The following is an 18,059-nucleotide window of genomic DNA, read 5'->3' on the forward strand; positions in this document are numbered from 1 at the left end:
GTGGCATAGTAAGTAGTGTAGATGGGTAGCATAAAACTACAGAGAGACATTGATAGATTAAATGAGTGTGCAAAATTGTGGCAGATGGATTTCAATGCAGGCAAGTGTGAGGTCATCCATTTTGGACCAAAAATTGATAGATCTGAGTATTTTTTGAATGGTGAAAAGCTAGGAACAATGGAGGTGCAAAGAGATTTAGGGGTTCATGTACACAGATCACTAAAATGTAGTAGTTAGGTACAAACGATAATCAAAAAGGTGAATGGAATGTTAGCCTTTGCAATGAGGGGGCTGGAATATAAAAGGAAGTTTTCCTACAACTATACAAAGCCTTGGTTAGACCATATCTGGGCATCACACCTTAGAAAGGATATATTGGCCTTAGAAGGACTGCAGTGCAGGTTCATCAGAATGTAACAAGGCTCCAAGGGTTAGATTATGTGGAGAGATTACATAAACTAGGCTTGTATTTCCTGGAGTATAGAGGACTAAGAGGTGATTTGATTGAGGCTTTTAGGATTTTGAAAGGAATTGATAGGGTAGATACAGAAGAACTTTTTCCGGTGGTGGGGGCATCTAGGACAAGTGGACATAACTTTAAAATCAGAGCCAGGCCATTCAGGAGAGAAGTCAGGAAACACTTCTTCACGCAAAAGGTAGTAGAAGTGTGGAACTCTCTCCCACAAAAAGCAGTAGATGCTAACTCAATTAAATCCGAGATTGATAGATTTTTGCTAGTATTAAGGGATATGGAGCCAAGGTAGGTGGATGGAGTTAGGATACAGGTCAGCCATGATTTCATTGAATGGCAGAACAAGCTCAAGGGGCTGAATGGCCTACTCTGGTTCCCATGAAGCAGCTAAAGGTGGTTGGGCCAAGGAACGCCTGCAGCAATGTCCTGCAGCAGCAATGATGTCTCTGAGAATGACAACCATCTTCCTTTGTGTCAGATATTACTCCAGCCATTGGGTGGTTTTCCCATTGTTCTTGGTGCCAAACTCTCTCAAATGCTGCCTTGATGTTGAGGGTAGCTACTCTCACCTCTCCTCTGGTATCCAACTCTTGGTGTCCATATCTGGATCAAAGCTGTGATGCGATCTGGAACGGAGTGGTTCTGGCGGAACCTGAACTGAGCACTGGTGAGTAGGTGTTATTTGATAGCACTATTGATGACTCCTTCCATCACTTAACTGATGATAAGGAGGATGCTGATAGATAATAATTGGCCAGGTTAGATTTATCCTTTCTTTTTGAATAGGACTTAGCTGGGCAGTTTTCCAAACCAATGAGTAGATGCCAGGATCAGAGCTGTACTGGAACAGCTTGGCTCTGGTAGTAGGTCTTCAGCACTACAGCCAGGATATTTTCAAGGCCTTTGACTGCACTGGATACAGCAGTCACTTCCTGTCACCTTTAGTGAACTGAGTTGGCTGGACTCTGACACCTATGATGTTGGGGACCTTGGGAGCATCTCCCATGACGTTGCAGGGGTGGGTATACCTATTTTTGTTGGAGCAAACTGATTTTTATTTTCATGTTTTTCAGTATTCACATATTCATGGGCAGCTCCACATGTGCAGCAAGTTAATCCTTGGCTGTAAATTAGCAAAACCAATGCTTGTCCTTGTGTGGCTCTGGTTTGCTTTCTTTCTTTTTTTCTCTCTCTGTCCATCTATTTATACATATATATCCATGTATGTATTATTCTCATCATTTCTTTACCGCATGTCCGTTGTGTATATTTATAGTTTTCTTCTCTCTAACCATACATATATTCCCTGCCCTCCCACTCTCTCTGGTACTGTGTCTGAAAGTGCTTCTATAGCACTCTGCCACTTTTTTTCTCTCTATATGGTTGAAGACAGAGACAGATGGTGCTGGGAAAGATTGGGCTGAGGAGTTACTGCATGGTAGAGGACAGGAGGCCACTTATTCGCTCCCTGCTTTAATCTCTGCCACTGTTCCAACATGGATCTGCTCCTCTCCTACATTGCTGGCTGCTACTGATTTGTGGTCACACTGGCTCACTGAATTCTGCCGAGCTGCAGGTTGGGCTGGGGTGGGGTTGTGTGTGTTGCTAATGGCGGATTTAATCCTAAATGCACCAATAACAAACCCCAAGCTTGAAGCTCCACCAAGTTCAACCAGTGCAGCTACACGTCAGCAACAGCAGCACAGTATGGAAAAAAAGTACAAATTTCCATTTTCAATTTGTGAATTTGGAACAGGATGCCACCCTTGGTTGCTCATGGTGAGGTGGAGTATTTACATGATGTGGGATATAAATTGCACTGGTTAACAAGATGTGGGCTATGCACAAGACTTTTATTATAAATAATCATGGACTAGTGGTTGCCAAAGCTTTTTGACATTCTAGATGATTCATTTTCCCCCACAGACTAAGTTACTATTACAGCATTTATACCACATTCATATGTAACGGATTATTGTACTGGTTTGTTTCTAAGGAGACACTGTTCTCTTCTCCTCCACCCCCCTACTCACAAGCCACATTCTAATTCCATGCATAACTCTTTCACCAAACTCAGTTAAGCTAAGGTTCACTGAATATATATAGTCAATTTGTAGATGATCAAAAAATGGCTTATTTAATAACTACTTCACATCGGTCTTTATAGAGGATATTAGAGAGGAGGTGAATCCTGAAGTGGTTGAGTGCGAGATGAATTGTATTATGATTGATAAAAGGAAAATTTTAGATGTTATTTAAGCTAAGGGAACACAAAGATCTAGGGCCTGCCTAGATACCTCCTAGGATCTTGAAAAAGGAAATTACAGAGGCCCTTGAAATTATGTTTCAGAGCTTTATTGAGTGTGGATGTGTGCCGGAGGACTGGAGAGTAGCCATGCAGCACTCATTTTTAAAAAGGGAAATAGAGCTATTATGGATAACTAGAGGCCAGTTAGCTTAACATCTGCTCTTGGGAAGATTTTAGATTCTTTAAGGTTGAAATTCCCAAGTATCTAGATAAAGAGAAAATAGTTAAAACTAACCAGCACCGATTTTAAAGGGGATGATAATGCTATGAGGTTTGTCAAGATCTCTTTGAGGAGGTAACAGCCATGGTAGATGGGGAAAGTATAGTGGATGTACTCCATGTGGACCTTAGAAAAGCCTTTGACAATCTTCTCCAGTAATCTCATGGGTGGTATCTTAAGGAGTCTGGAATAAGGGACGGTGGGTGGGGGGGGGGGGGGGATAAAGATAGCAAACTGGATTAAAAATTGGAAGGGAGAAAACAGAGTTTAAGTTAAGTGCAGTTTGAATGGTTGGAAGTGGGTAGTTGTGTTCCTTACTGGGCCTACAGGGAGTGGTGTCAAAATTTGCAGATGATACCAAAATAGCAGGTATAGTTAATTTTTTAGAAAACCATAATAAACTGCAAAGGGATGTTGATAAGATAGGTGAATGGGCTAAAAGATGGCAGATGGAATTCAATATCAGAAAGTATGAGGTGATGCGTTTTAGTTTTTAAAAAAGCGATAAATATACTGAATGGAAGTAGGCTCAGTGCTGTGGAAGAGCAGAGGGATTTGAAGCAGAGGGTTAGTTCACATTAAGGACCTTAAGACCTAGAGAGGATACATTGCAGAGTGACTCGGAAATACGAAGACAGACCTGAAAAATTGGGTCTTTTTTGATTAGAACACCACAAATTACAGGGTTATATAATAGAAGTGTTTAAAATTATGAAAGGATGGGACAGGGTAGATAGAAGCAGACTATTTCCAGTAGTTTAAAAGGTCAAGAACAAGGGGCCATAGATACAAGGTTAAATACAAGAGATTTAGAACCAAGGGCAGGAGAAACTTCTTCACAGAGCATTGTCATGGTGTGAATTCACTTCCAGGGTTAGTGGTTGAGGCAGAAGGTTAAATTGGATAGGTGGATGAAGAAACAGGGTGGGTAAAGAATTATTTCCTCTTGTGGAGGGCAAGGAATTCAAAAAGGGATGATGTTGAGCCTGATGTCCTTTTCCTGTTCCTAGCTTTTACCAGAGGAAAATTATTATCACTTTGTCCATGATGACTTGATTGTATTGATGAAGAAAAGTGTGATCTGTTGCATGTTTTAAGTTTAATCAGAAAATACAGAATACCATTTTGGAAAACAATCAGAAACTGTAGATACTCATTCAAGGAATTATCCCAATATTCAATAATCTTTATTTCTGTAATTTGCTATGTTCTAAAGAATGCACAATAAGTCATTTACTATAGTAACATTCAATTTGTAATATTTAGGAAATTACTTCTAGATGATTAACATATACTAGGTTTTAGAAGAATGAAAATATGATCTATAGTATTAGGATGTGAGAAACTATTTGCATTGTAATTGTTCACAAAGCAAATACAGAAGTCAGATTCCTGCATTTCCAACCTTATGAGCCGATAATATTCAGGAAAAAAATGTATATCATGCCAACAGGTGAGATAAAGCTATACAGCATAATATTTGATTATATCTTGTTGCTTAATAGTCATCGTAGTTAACATCAGCACCATAGCGCATAGATTGGGAATAACGAGGGCCAATTGGAGAATTCTCATCATAATGGTGTTGGTTGTAATATCGATAGTAATCACCATGAGCAGCGCCTTGTTGCACGCTGATCCAGTATGCAACAGCTTCTTCAAATTGCTGCAGGATAATTTTAATACATTAATTGACTTAACAGTTTATGTATACAAAATTAACTGTAAAGTGAAAGGAGAAAGCACTGCATCTTGCTATAAATTAAACCCTGTCTGGAAGAAAAAAAAGTCAACCTCTGGGCAAAGCAGTATCCGTTCTTTACTGATTTGCCAAAACTTTCACAAGAATCTCTCTTCAGTGAAGTGCTCCAGAAAATGTATTGGTTTTGAAATGTATGATTATGCCAATGAACAGAGTCTCAAAAACACCAATTTGAATTATTTTAGAATACACTTATTCCTTTATTTGTTTCTGCAAAAATCTTACTACTGTGTAATCTGGAATTATAATTGAATCTACCATCACCGTCACTCTCTACGGCCATAGTATTCTCTGCTGGGATGTTAGTGTCCCCAGTTATCCGCTCCACTGTTGGGAATTTTTCACACTACGTTTAGCTAGCTCTGAACTGTTCCTGCTGGTTCCCATCTTGCTCTGGATTCTACTCCATTGCTGCCGAATTACCTTTGCGTTTGCCACTTTCCACGGCCATTTCTCCACTCTTCCTTCAGAACTCCTCAGTCACTATTCACTGGACTGGCTCCTCGAGCTCCTATTAGTGCTCCTGATCTTGTGTGCTCCTCACCTCCCTACAGCTATTTTCTCAGACTAACTCCCTCAACTGCGCTGATCCTATGGATTTACCTTTACTGACTTTACTGTTTTCAGCCCTTGGGTTTCACTCCCACTGCTCCTCACTCCTCCACTGGATCTGGTGCTGTGCGCTACTAATCACTAAGGCCACTACTCGCCTCCGCTGGACGCCTGGATCAACCTACAATGGCTCATGGTCAACTCTCCAGGTCTCCTCAGCTCTCCACTTTTCACAGGGCAATCTTCACTACTAGTGTGCCGACTGATAGTTTGCCCCTCAAAACAACTCCTGGACTCACTCGCCTTCCGAACCTGGACATTTGGTTCATCGATGCTCCAAGCTGACTGCATCCTGTCTACAAGTCAACTTCATCATTCACTTCTGAATTTAAACTTTGGACACTCATTACCTCTTCCCCATTTTAAAAAAAATTACAACCAGGACATATCTATCCTATTCTTTTTCATGAATATTTAACCCAAATTTCCTGTGGCCATTTGCATCTGCATTTCGGTAACCGCTCCAGACCTGAGCCCATTATTTTAATCTCTCCCCCTAACCCCCCCCATTTTTTCCTCTTCTCTTTACCCATCTTTAACGCTTCTGTCCTGTCTCTTCCCCTTCCCCAGTCATACCACCTTTCATTTCTCCCCTCTAAGGAATTTGCCCCCAACCCTCCCCCCCCCCCAAATCTCCCCCCCAACCCTTCACTATTAATCTGCCTTCCTACTGCCATCCCAAGCTTGAAAATCCTTTGGATAACTCCACAGCTACTCTCTGTGCCTCTATCAGCATCTCTGAAGAGCCCATCGAGGCACCTGCTGCTGCCTCCAACCTAGCCTGCCCCAAGTTGTGCTACCCATCACTCCTGTGCTTGCTGACCTATCCTGGTACCCCACCACCTCTAATTTAAAATTCTTTGTGTTCTGATCCCTTCATGTCCTCACCCCTCCCCATCTCTGTTCCTTTCTACAGCTGTAAAAATCTCCGAAACCATGCATTTCTCCAACTCTGCCTTCTTATACATCCCCCAATGCGTTCGCCCCACCATTGGTGGCCTTGCCTCAGCTATCTAGATCCTAAGCACTGCAGCACCCTAAACCTCTGTGCCTCTCCGCCTTGCTCTCTTTTAAGACCCTCTTTAAAACCTACTTCTTTAACCACCTAATACGTCCTCTTTGTTTCAGTGTCATTTTTGTCTAATTATGCTTGTGTAAAACACCATGGGATGGTTTTCCATGTTAAATTTGCTATATAAATGCATGTTATTGTTGTTTCCTCATATTGCACAACAATTAATTTATATGCTACTCTAACAGGACATCTAATTCAGTGTGGCTGACTGAATAGCCACAGCCATTAACCTACATTTGGATGCAGAAAATTTTATGCAGCTCAAGCTGACTTTAAAACTAGAAGTTCCCATTGTCTCCTGAGAATAAGGACACTAAAGCATTTGTAGAAAGAGAGACTGTAACCAGCTGTGCCTAGTGGATAATTTACAAGTAATGGGAAGAAAAAATATTCAAGGACATGCTTTTAACAGCAGGGAATGTTCATTCAATGATGATGTCCTTTTCTTGAGAATCCCCTGTAATGGAGACTTAATGAGGTCAAGAGAGATGGTATATAACTGTTTTTGTAGAATGATACATAGGGAGGGGAAAGAGGGATTAGTACTTTTATGGAGAGGAAAAAATTAAATTGGTACAGGTCAGAAAACAACCTTGGGAGACCCACTCAGTGGCTAGCTACCAAAAGTCTAGATTGGCACCCTCCTCCTACCTGCTAATTCTGCAGTCATAGAATAGAATCATAGAAAGGTTACAGCACGGAAGGAGGGCATTCGGCCCATCGAGTCCACGCCGTCTCAATGAAAGAGCAATCCAGCTAGTCCCACTCCCCCGCCCTTTCCAGTACTTATCCAGTTCCCTTTTGAAGGCCATGATTGAATCTGCCTCCACCACCCCCTCGGGCAGTGCATTCCAGATCCTAACCACTCACTGTGTAAAAAAGTTTTTCCTCGTGTCACCTTTGGTTCTTTTGCAGTTCACCTTAAATGTCCTCTAGTTCTTGATCCTTCTGCCAATGGGAACAGTTTCTGTCTAGACCCTTCATGATTTTGAACACCTCTATCAAATCTCCTTGCAACCGTCTCTGCTCCAAGGAGAACAACCCCAGCTTCTCCAGTCTATCCACGTAACTAAAGCCCCTCATCCCTGGAATCATTCTAGTAAATCCCTTCCTCACCTTCTCTAAGGCCTTCACATCTTTCCTAAAGTGCAGTGCCCAGAACTGGACATAATACTCCAGCTGTGGCCAAACCAGTGTTTTACAAAGGTTCATCATGACTTCCATGCTTTTGTCTCTATACTTCTATTTATAAAGCCCAGGATCCCATATTCTTTTTTAACCACTTTCTCATCCTGCGTTGCCACCTTCAACAATTTGTGCACATATGGCCTCAGGTCTCTCTGTTCCTGTACCCCTTTTGGAGTTGTGCCCTCTAGTTTATATTCCAACTAAAATGTATCACTTTGCATTTTTCTGCATTAAATTTCATCTGCCACGTGTCCTCCCATGCCACCAGCTTGTCAATATCTTCTTGAAGTCTATCACTATCCTCCTCACTGTTTACTACCCTTCCAAGTTTTGTGTCATCTGCAAATTTTGAAATTGTGCCCTGTACACCCAAGTCCAAGTCATTAATATATATCAAGAAAAGCAGTGATCCCAGCACTGACTCCTGGGGAACACCACTGTACACCTCCCTCCAGTCCGAAAAACAACCGTTCACTACTACTCTCTGTTTCCTGTCCCTTAGCCAATCCTGTATCCATGTTGCTACTGCCCCCTTTATTCCATGGGCTGCAATCTTGATGATAAGCCTACCATGCGGCACTTTATCAAGCGCCTTTTAAAAGATTTAACTCTGTCTGGCATTCCACTTTAGCTCCATAATTTATAAGGTTGCCATAGTGATTCCAATTTTCCCCTAGAGGTGACAAAATGACAGATTATCTGGTTGTTTTGTAGTTGGTTTGCATTTTGTAGGTTTTTAGCTATTTATTTATTGCTATTCCACACACACGGGGGAGCAAAAACACAGATCCTGAGATTCATTAATGGTCTCATTTGTTGAGCCATTCAGAAAATTTTAAAGTTTAGACATTTTAATTTTTGATGGGATTATTTTTTTGCTACAGTTGTGCTGAATGGCATTATTATGCATTGCTGTTCAGAGGTTATAATAGCTGCTTAGTTATCAGAGGGGGCGGTAACCAGAGGACACAGATTTAAGGTGATTGACAAAAGAGCCAGAGGCGACATGAGAAAACTTTTTTTTAACTCAGAGTTATAATGATCTGGAATGCGCTGCCTGAAAGGGTGGTGGAACCAGATTCAATAGTAACTTTCAAAAGGGAGTTGGATAAATGCTTGAAGGGAAAAAATGTAGAGGGCTATGGGGAAAGAGCAGGGGAATGGGACTAATTGGATAGCTCTTTCAAAGAGCCAGCACAGGCATGGTGGGTCGAATGGCCTCCTCCTGTGCTGTACCTCCTATGAAATACACTAAGCTGCAAACAACCTGATTACCCAATAAACAAAAGATGACCAAAGCATTAGTGCATTTCAGCTCAAACAAAAGTATAGAATTGCAGCTTGATCAGCTACTCTCAAGACTCTGAAGAAAAGCACTGAATATGGTATCAATTTCTGGTGAATTTTCGATGTTGTTGTTTGATATATTAAAGGTATGTTAATGCTCGCATGCTAGATCTGGGAGTTTATCCTGCCAGCAGCTGAGCCATGCAGACCCAAGAAAGTTCTAAGTTCATTTCTTGTCTATGCAAAATTAGCTGTTCAAGTCAGGGCAGAAGTAGGAGTGTTACTATTGGCCTCAGTGCCCATGGAAAATAAACAGAGCGTTCCCATTCCTGATTACTAATCAGCAAACCATGCTGGGCACGCCTGTGTAGATAGCAGAATCACAGCAATCTGCTCAGCTGTGTTTTCCCTCTCCAGGGAACTATACTCCAACACCTTTAGGAGAGGAGAAGCGGTGAGGGGAAAAAATTGTTGAGCAAGTAAAATTATATGTTTTGTTGAGTTGATGATTGTCAAACCAGATTTATGTCATTTTCTCAAACAATTGTGTAGCATACTCACAACTTCAGAAAATCCCATGTTCATAAACTGCTGGTACCACTGCTGGACATCATCACGAGACCTATCCCATAGATACCGTTTTGAACGCTTCAAACTGTTCAAAAACCCTTTCGCCTTGGATTCAGGAACTGAAACAGCCAACGTCTTGTCAGCTAAAAGATGTTAAAAACAATGAAAATGTTTTTGAGCCAAAGCACTTCACGTTCAATGAATTACTTTTTAAGTTATGCAACTGTTGTGTACTAGCTCTATAAATGATGTTCTACTTGAATCCTGTATACAGAAATACAGAGTACATTGTAAAACAGCCCTGTATAGAATTGAGGCTTCATCAGCTACACTCACAACAGTGAAGGGAAAAAGTCTCCCAATTCAATTGAATAGTGATAATAGTGCACCAGACCTTGCTGGTGCGGGGCATCTCATGGCGCATGCTGTTAATTCGACTTCTTTCTGCACCCTTCAGCTCGACAAATCTTTGCATCGTAACTTGTTGGAAGTGCGAGCTAATAACGGGGGCAACGGGACATCTGGAACCTTAATAAACGGCGGGACTAACAGTGTATCTCCTTAACCATTGAGATTAAGAATTGAGAAAGAAACAGGAATGATGGAGAAGGAGGGTGAATTAGAGTCAAACCAGGTGAAAGGAGAAATAAAGAGAGGGAAAGAAAGATTGGATTAAGAGAGAGAGAGAAAAGACATAGAAAGGAAAAGTAAGAAAAAAATTGAAATTTTAAAATCTCTAAGAAGAATTTATGAGATGCAGGAATGAGATTGAACACTTTAAATTGTTCCATTTCTGGGCCAGAGGAGTTGATGGCATTGCATTAGCAATTGTCACGTTGTTAAATCATCAGCCCTAACTTTCTGTGGCGAGTTTAATGGGCAATTAATGTGCAAATTCAACAAGTTCTTAAAAATAACGGGGAGCCTAAGGGAGAGATGCCGATAATGGCGGAACAGCGTAAATCAACCAGCAATTTCTGAAGATTCGCAACTTACGGAGTATTGCTTAATCCTGAACTTGCTGGCCAATTGGGCATTAATAATGGTGTGCATCGTGAACTCGCTATTATTTTCCAGCAAGATCTGGCCCAATAATGTGAAATTTGTTGCATTTGTCAGTCTTCAGCAATCCCCGGCAACTGTGTGTTGTAAATAGGGATACTGGTTCCTTAAGGCTGGAGTTTGGGGCCACGTGATTGACTGGCAGTTACGAACAAATACAACCAGCATCATCCAGTAGGCTTTTCTGGCGACACCTTTCTAATAGTAGAAATCAAGATTAAAATAAAAATTGTTGTGTTGCACTGTAATGTGTATATTGTAATGAAGCAAATGAAAATACACAGTTATCCATAACAGTGTGACCATTTTTACAGTACTGTAATTGCAACCCAGTTTGCATTCCATTATTTGCTTCTTGCCAAACTTGATACAACAGCTAAAACTGATAAAAGAAAGTGAATAAAATTACCTGGCAAAATTATTCATTTAACAGTTTTCCTCTGATGCATAGCTAGGACAACTTAATTTCAAACCGAAAGAACTATAATGCCCTTGTACAAGGCACTGGTTAGGCCTCATCTGGAATATTGTGACCAGTTTTGGTTCCCTCACATGTGGATAATATTGAGGTCCTCAAAGGAAAACTACTAGAATGGTCCCTCGCCTAAAAGCCCTCAAGTTATTGGGGTAAACTTGGAGAGCTCGGGCCTTTTGCTCTAGTAAAGCAAGACTTTGTGGAAATTTAATTGAAGTGTTTAAAATGTTGATGTGACTAGACTACATCTGTGTGGATAGATTATATGAACTAGATAGTTTAGGGAAAATAAAACGTCATGCCTATAAGCTATACAAACATAGGACTCAGTTAGATGTCAGGTGGTTTTTCTTTATACAGAGGGTTGCTGATGCCTGGAACATGTGCCGGCTCGAGTAGTGAGTGCAGATTCGTTGCAACAGTTCAGAAAGGAATTGGATGAGTTCCTCATTGTGGCTAATATAAGTGCAGAAGAAAGGTGAGACTAGGGTTTATACCTCACAGTCACTGGGATCTCGTGGAACTTATTTTTGATTGCCTTAGGGCATCGGAGAGGAATTCCCCAGATTTTGTTTTCCTGGAATTGGCCTAAGTTTTTAAAAAATGTTTTGCCTCTCTTTAGGAGATTACATGACTACTAGTGGGAGGGAAAACTGGTAGTCACGATGTTTTGTTGCATCATGACTGTTTGGGACAGGCTCCATGTACCAGCCCGTCCTTTCCTGTTCATATGTCCCAGAAATTAATTCTTACCTTGCACAATGCACTACTCCATCCCCACTTTGAGCATTGGGTGCACTTCTGAACACTGTACAACAGGGAGGACAGGCTGTCCTTTCAGGAGGTACCAAGAAGGGCTACTAAGTTAATAAAAAGGCTTGAGCAACTGAACTATAAGGAAATATTCAGGGTACTCGGGATGTGTACTTTGGGGAAAAAATGGCTTAGCAGGTGCCGTTGTTGAGGTTTATAAAACCTTGAGGAAATTGATGAACTAGATTCCAGAATGATCACTACAGGACAACTGAACATGGATTCAAGCTTAAATTCTTCACAAGGGGAGCCCTGACAATGATTCAACCCCTCAGTTCCTCCATGAGGTATTCAATGGCCCCACCTGAAAAAATGGTTTGTTCTTTGGCTGCCTACACAAAGCATGCAAAAAACACCTAGATGATTTTCCTTACCGTTTCTTTTTGCAACCATCTTGCGCAGTTTATTTCCACTTGACCCATCTGAAAAAAGAAATAACTTAAAGATTCTTTTACATAGATAAAATAATCCATTCCCCACTGCCAAAGGTTGCCTGCTAATAATCAAGCATCCTGCTAGCTCAATAATGTGAAAATTTAGCATTTCCTAGAATACCGTGGTATAATTTACAATTAACTTAGAAAATATCAAAGAGTTCAGGTAAAGAGTTTGCATAAACCTTTAATAATCTGACTCCTACTTGCACTTTCATAGAAATGCAGAACTGGACAATTGCATTGTTTCTGTTCTAATTGCATTTCCACAGGAATGTCTAACATATCTTTGGGGCAGAAATTGTTTGCTGCTGGGATGGAGTCTCGATAGATGTGAGCGTGAGTGAGAGACATGACGTCATCACTGTAGCCTCACATCTGTACTCGGCGCACACCCCTCACAAGGTCCAACACCAGAAGTGGAGTTTTGCAATTTCTGCCCTATAATTTTATGAAAGTTTGCTCCCAAAATACATTACGGTTGTAATAGTAACCAAGAATGGAATTAAGTTATAAGGATCAAAAGGGTAGATGATTAGTTGTGGAACTAAAATCAGTCAAGGCACATGCATGTACCCGCACACTATTTCTAATTCACCAATGCTACTGTTGCTCATCACTAAAACAGTAAGAAGTGTCTCCAGCACAAAAAAGATGAAGTTCCTGCTTCTACTGCAGAGCATAATAATTCTAATCAAAGTATACAATGGTCTCCAACTAATCTAGCATGCGTCTGGCTTGTTAAACTGTGCCTCTTTATCCATCTACTTGCCGCAATGTTGTACCAATTAAAGGCAAACACTAACATTACAAAGGTTCTTATTTCTGATTCTGCCTCTGACACTCCGACGAATTGGGAGATCTTTTTTCCACACATCAACCTGGCAAAAGCTGACCAACACCTTCAAAAAAGCTGAGACACGAAAAAGCTAACAGCTCAAGAACAGCTCTGATTATCAAGTGTATCATGTGAAAAAGTAACAGGCTTGTAACTTAAGCATTCCCTCACTTGGTTTGGAGAGGGAAAAAAATGTAAGTAACTGAAAACTGAAGGGGAAAATCCACAAAATTGGTGGTATATTTGTAAGGCGTTCTGGGGACATACCACTCAGAAAATTTAAAGTTTTTACATGAAAATGAAATATTGCGGCAATTTTTTTCAAAATACATTTTTAATCTTGAAAATTTAAATATCACTGTTCATTTTTTTTTAAAAGTCCAATCACTTCCCCAAAAATTTACATCAACAGTCAGTCTCCCACCCCAATTCACAGAGGCAATCTACCTCATTCAACTGCCCACTATTTGAGGCACGTTCTCCTCCTACCCTCCCAATTTCTACTGGTACCCCCTTCTCCACCCTCACTTCAAGCTGGCACTCTGCTTCTTCCCATCCCACCTCAGTTCAAGTTGCTATGGTTTCCATGCCTCCCTCAGTTAATGCTAGCATTCTTCCTTCACCCCTTTAGTTAATGCTGGCTGGTTTCAGTTTGGTGCAATTGATAGAACTCTTGCCTCTGAGTGAGAAGGTTGTGGGTTCAAGTCCCATTCCAGCTCTTGAGCACATAATTTAGGCTGATGCTCCAGTGCTGTACTGAGGGAGGACTATATTACCGGAGGTGCTGTAGTTTGAATAAGATGTTAAAATGAGGATCCGTCCACCTGTTCGGGTTGATGTAAAAGATGCCATGGCACTATTCAAAGTGTTCTCCCAGTTTCCTGGGCAACATTCATCCCTCAACCGAACAGGATAATTGGTCATTTATCTCGATTGCTAATTAGCTGCTGTTTACCTACATTACAAAAGTAATTAGCTGACTGAAGTGCTTTGAAACTTCTTGAGGATGTGAAAGGTGCTATATAAATACATTTGTTCTTTTGCTTTCCCCCATCCTCCTGTTAATGAAGGCACTCTTCCACCCTTTCACTGAGCTAATAAGACTCTTTCCTCCCCCTTCCACTTCATTCCAGCACTCTTCCTCCCCCTCTCAAAAGCTCCACTCCTTGCCTTTGCCCTTTTCCCTTTCTCTCTCCTCTCAACACTGCTTCTATTTGGAGCCTGCTGCTACTTAAATTGATTCTGACCGCTGTATACTGTAGACAGGACTTCCTATTTTCAGGAGAACTCCCACCTATAGAATGCCAAGGGTGATGCCACTTCTATTAACGGTAGGAGCAGCATTGAGTGGGGGGGGGGGTGGGTTCCAACATTAGCATGCAGACTAGGCCCTCAAAATGCTGATGTTAGATGGTTGGTATGTGCATGTTTCTTTGACTCAAGCTTGTTATCGACAGCCACGCTTACAGAATGTTAGACCTATTATTGTTGGAAAGCGAGATCTTCACACATAGGGTGCAGGAAGAAAAAAGAAAAGCAACATCTATTATCTGTTACCTGGCAAGATCAACTACAGTAAGAGAAAACAGACCCAAGTCCAGAGAGGCCTCAGAATCCTTTCCTACAAAGTATTTGGCAGCTCAAGAAATTATTTAATTGTGGAGATAATTGCCTTAGGCTTTCATCCATGCTCAGAAGTTGAGGAATCAAAAGTTTTGTACACTTCCAAGGAGAAAGCAGACCAGCACAGGAGGGGAAATAAGACAGCATCTGTGACCCACCCATAGACAGGAAGGACTCAATCCCAACCAACTCAACCCGATTCCCAAACCCAACTGAATCTTAGGGATTAAGAACACACATTTGCTCCTTCCTTAATTCTGCATAAACAAGAAATCTTAGTGTACTCCTTCTGTAAGCACCATGTAATCAAATTGTGCACTAGGTCCAGAAAATGTAAAGGTAAATTCAGCAAAATACAATAAAAAGAGGTTTGTACAAGCGAATAACTTGATACATCCTTCTCCATGACAAAGCAATTCTCAAGTGATGCCATCATGTTTTGACATAATTTACATCATGGGGAAGAAGTTCTGATCACTATAGAAGTTATTGCTGGTGATACTAGCAGATGAACACTTATGTGATAGTCCCCTACTACTATGTAAACTGGTTAACACCTATGTTAAAATAGCAGAGGAACATTATACAGACATGTTAAGTGTTTGCTAATATCACTAATAATCTCTAGGCTTGTGAGTAGCTACATTGGAATTTCATTCATGAAGATTTTCTCTGGGCAATATTTCTAGAAAAAGTCTAAACATGTTACTGTAAAACAATAATTTAAGACCATGAAAAATCATTAAAAAATACAAAAATTGAGCCACTTGAATCCATTAGGATTCTCACCCAAGACGGATGTCAAATACTTACAAAACACTTGCATTGAAACCAGATCAATAAAAATAACTCAAGAAGTTAATCTCCAGTCATTCATACTTTCTAAGCATTGAAAAACAGCAAAGGCTTGTATTTAGATTCAGTACTGCCAACTGTGAACTTATTCAACTCCGCACAGTTTATTTGAGTAAATTCTTATATTCAAGATGTATGAGATGATTTTTTGAATGCGTGTTTCCAGCAGGGTGTCTTGATTATTGTGAGGATACAAACTTTCCAACCTGAGACAAATGAGAGTGAACACTCAGTTAAATGTTGAGTGTGCAAGTTGTAGCCAAAATTTGTTGGATTTCAGGATTGCTTTGAGGCTCATGAGCTGAGTTATCACAAACATCTTCATTTATTCTATTTGATACAAAATACACCAGCAAACTAAATATATGCATAATTGTTCAAAAATAATGATGTCGCTCTCAAAATACATGTACTATGTATAGTATTAACTAGAATTTCAGCATTGATGGCTTTCTTCCATTGCAGGGATATATAAAGGTGAAAAGCACCTCTGATATACTGCCCAAATGTATTTCAAATATTTGAAAAAAAATCCTTTGTGCTAAGCAAACTACAAGATATTCTACAAATTAAGTGTCTTCCTGTGCACATCTGTTTGAAATCCTTTTACCTACCTGGGAATGTAAAAGTCACCAGAAGTACACAGAGAATCGCAAGAGAAAGTCGGAATAGATGAAGAGACATTGCTTGCAGATGAGAGTTTGCTCAGTAGAACTGTTGTGAAGACTGAGATGGCTAAAGAGAAGAAGAGAATACTAATAAGACACAGCAAACACTGATCCAGTTAGCCGTAGGCTGGGAAAGTGTTCAATCAATATCTGTGATAATTCTTAATATAACCTTCAAATCTAACAGAAAAGGCTCTTCCATACTTTACCTTTTAAGTATAACAGATTTAACTATGCTAAATAGCAAAATACAGTTAAAGGAATTCTCAACCATGCAAGGTTTTGTTGACTTCCTTGGCCTAGATCTATAAATATATTCCTTCTAAGCCAAGATTATTAAAATGTTATGGGCCAAATTTCCCCTGTTTGGTTGTGAATGCTATTTGTGCAGATGCAAGACAACAATGTTATGGTTTACCTTGAACTACTACTTCAAGGTAAACTGTGACAATAAGACAGGGAATGTAGATTCAAACCGGGATAAGGTCAATTTAGGAATGGTGCGGAGGCAGAAACCTTGGGAGATATTTAAAGAAGTTGGTTGCTGCAATGGGAAACTAGATTGACGAACAAGGATGCATCAAATGGGTTTCCTTATTCATATTTACCTGGTGAAGATTTGCAGGCTGACAGAAATATGGGCAGTGTGTTCCAATTAGGTAATTTCCTTGATTCTTAAAAGTGTGGCCAATAAAAAGAGAACAGACATCACCCATCCACAGTAGCCTCTTTGGGACTTTGAAGAAAAATATCTTTAAGTGCAGCTTGAAAGTATATCTTTTAAATGAACTTTATTCTGAAGCCACATTTTTTTTAGAAACAAATATTAGTAGGAATGAACACTTCTAGACTTGGGTACACAACTGCAATTTCTACCATAGACACGTTACCAAATGCTATTGATTGCTGAGCTACTGTGCATTCATATTCACCTAAAAAGCAATAGGTAGTTGTTTAAATATACTGCCAATGACATTTCAGAAATGAAAACAATTGAAAGTATGATTTCAGAAAATGCAATTTTGTTAGTGGTAATGAAAAAAACCAATCATGACATACCTGCAATGATTACCTTTTAAAGATTAGTTAGCAATCCACTTAAATGGTGCAAACGTCAAATGATTTGTTCCTCAGTTATGAATTGTACAATTCTCTTATAGATGTCTCAACAAGTGAGAATCTAATCTCAGCTAGGCACTGCAAGCCCTTGCAGACCATTAGGAGCACTGGTGAGAAAAGTTGTATTAAGGAATCCATTTTCTGTTAAAGACTCCATTTTGTTCAGGAAACATTTGCTTCAGGAAACTGCACTAGCAGGCTTCTGGAACATGTTCAAACCAACCTAGACCCTCAAGGCCCCTCCATGGCTGGTACAAGCTGGAGTCGTAAAGACAGTTGTCTGTTCTTTGTGTACTTCTGACCTTCTAGTAGATAAATCTGTCTTACAACCATATACGGAGTTGCTTTTACCTTTCCTCTAAATGTAATTAGTTTATGCTATGTTTTAAGCCCACCATAGACCTAGATGAATGAAGACCATGGATCTCTCACTCACTGGTACCATGGAGACATCAAGTCTCGCGAATGCTGAGCTAATAGAAGTTAATGTAAACTGGTGTAAAGTTCACAGAATGCAGGTCATGAAGTAATGGTGCAGCTAAGGGATAAATGAGAGTACTGTACACAAAGTTAGGAATTCAAGGGCTGATCACCCTACTACAGAGATAAGTGACAGTAATGTGAGGTCTTCCGCAGCAAGCCGCAAGCTTTGCATCACCGCGTGTGTTGTCTGTTCAG

At 40.3% G+C, this 18,059-nt stretch overlaps 1 protein-coding gene across 1 annotated transcript in view; it reads right to left on the minus strand.

Annotated features, from left to right (window-relative positions):
- Positions 1-4,139: 4,139 nt before the first annotated feature.
- Positions 4,140-18,059, minus strand: part of LOC137322511 (augurin-like) — a 29,706-nt gene continuing 15,786 nt past the window's right edge. The window contains exons 2-5 of the mRNA XM_067985438.1: positions 16,209-16,329; positions 12,219-12,266; positions 9,486-9,637; positions 4,140-4,666 (exon numbers count right to left, since the gene is read on the minus strand). Of these exons, the coding sequence (XP_067841539.1) occupies positions 4,499-4,666; positions 9,486-9,637; positions 12,219-12,266; positions 16,209-16,278 (438 nt within the window). The 5' untranslated portion in view covers positions 16,279-16,329 and the 3' untranslated portion in view covers positions 4,140-4,498. The remainder of the gene's footprint in view (positions 4,667-9,485; positions 9,638-12,218; positions 12,267-16,208; positions 16,330-18,059) is intronic.

This window comes from Heptranchias perlo, chromosome 6 (assembly GCF_035084215.1).
Source record: "Heptranchias perlo isolate sHepPer1 chromosome 6, sHepPer1.hap1, whole genome shotgun sequence".
NCBI lineage: Eukaryota > Metazoa > Chordata > Chondrichthyes > Hexanchiformes > Hexanchidae > Heptranchias > Heptranchias perlo.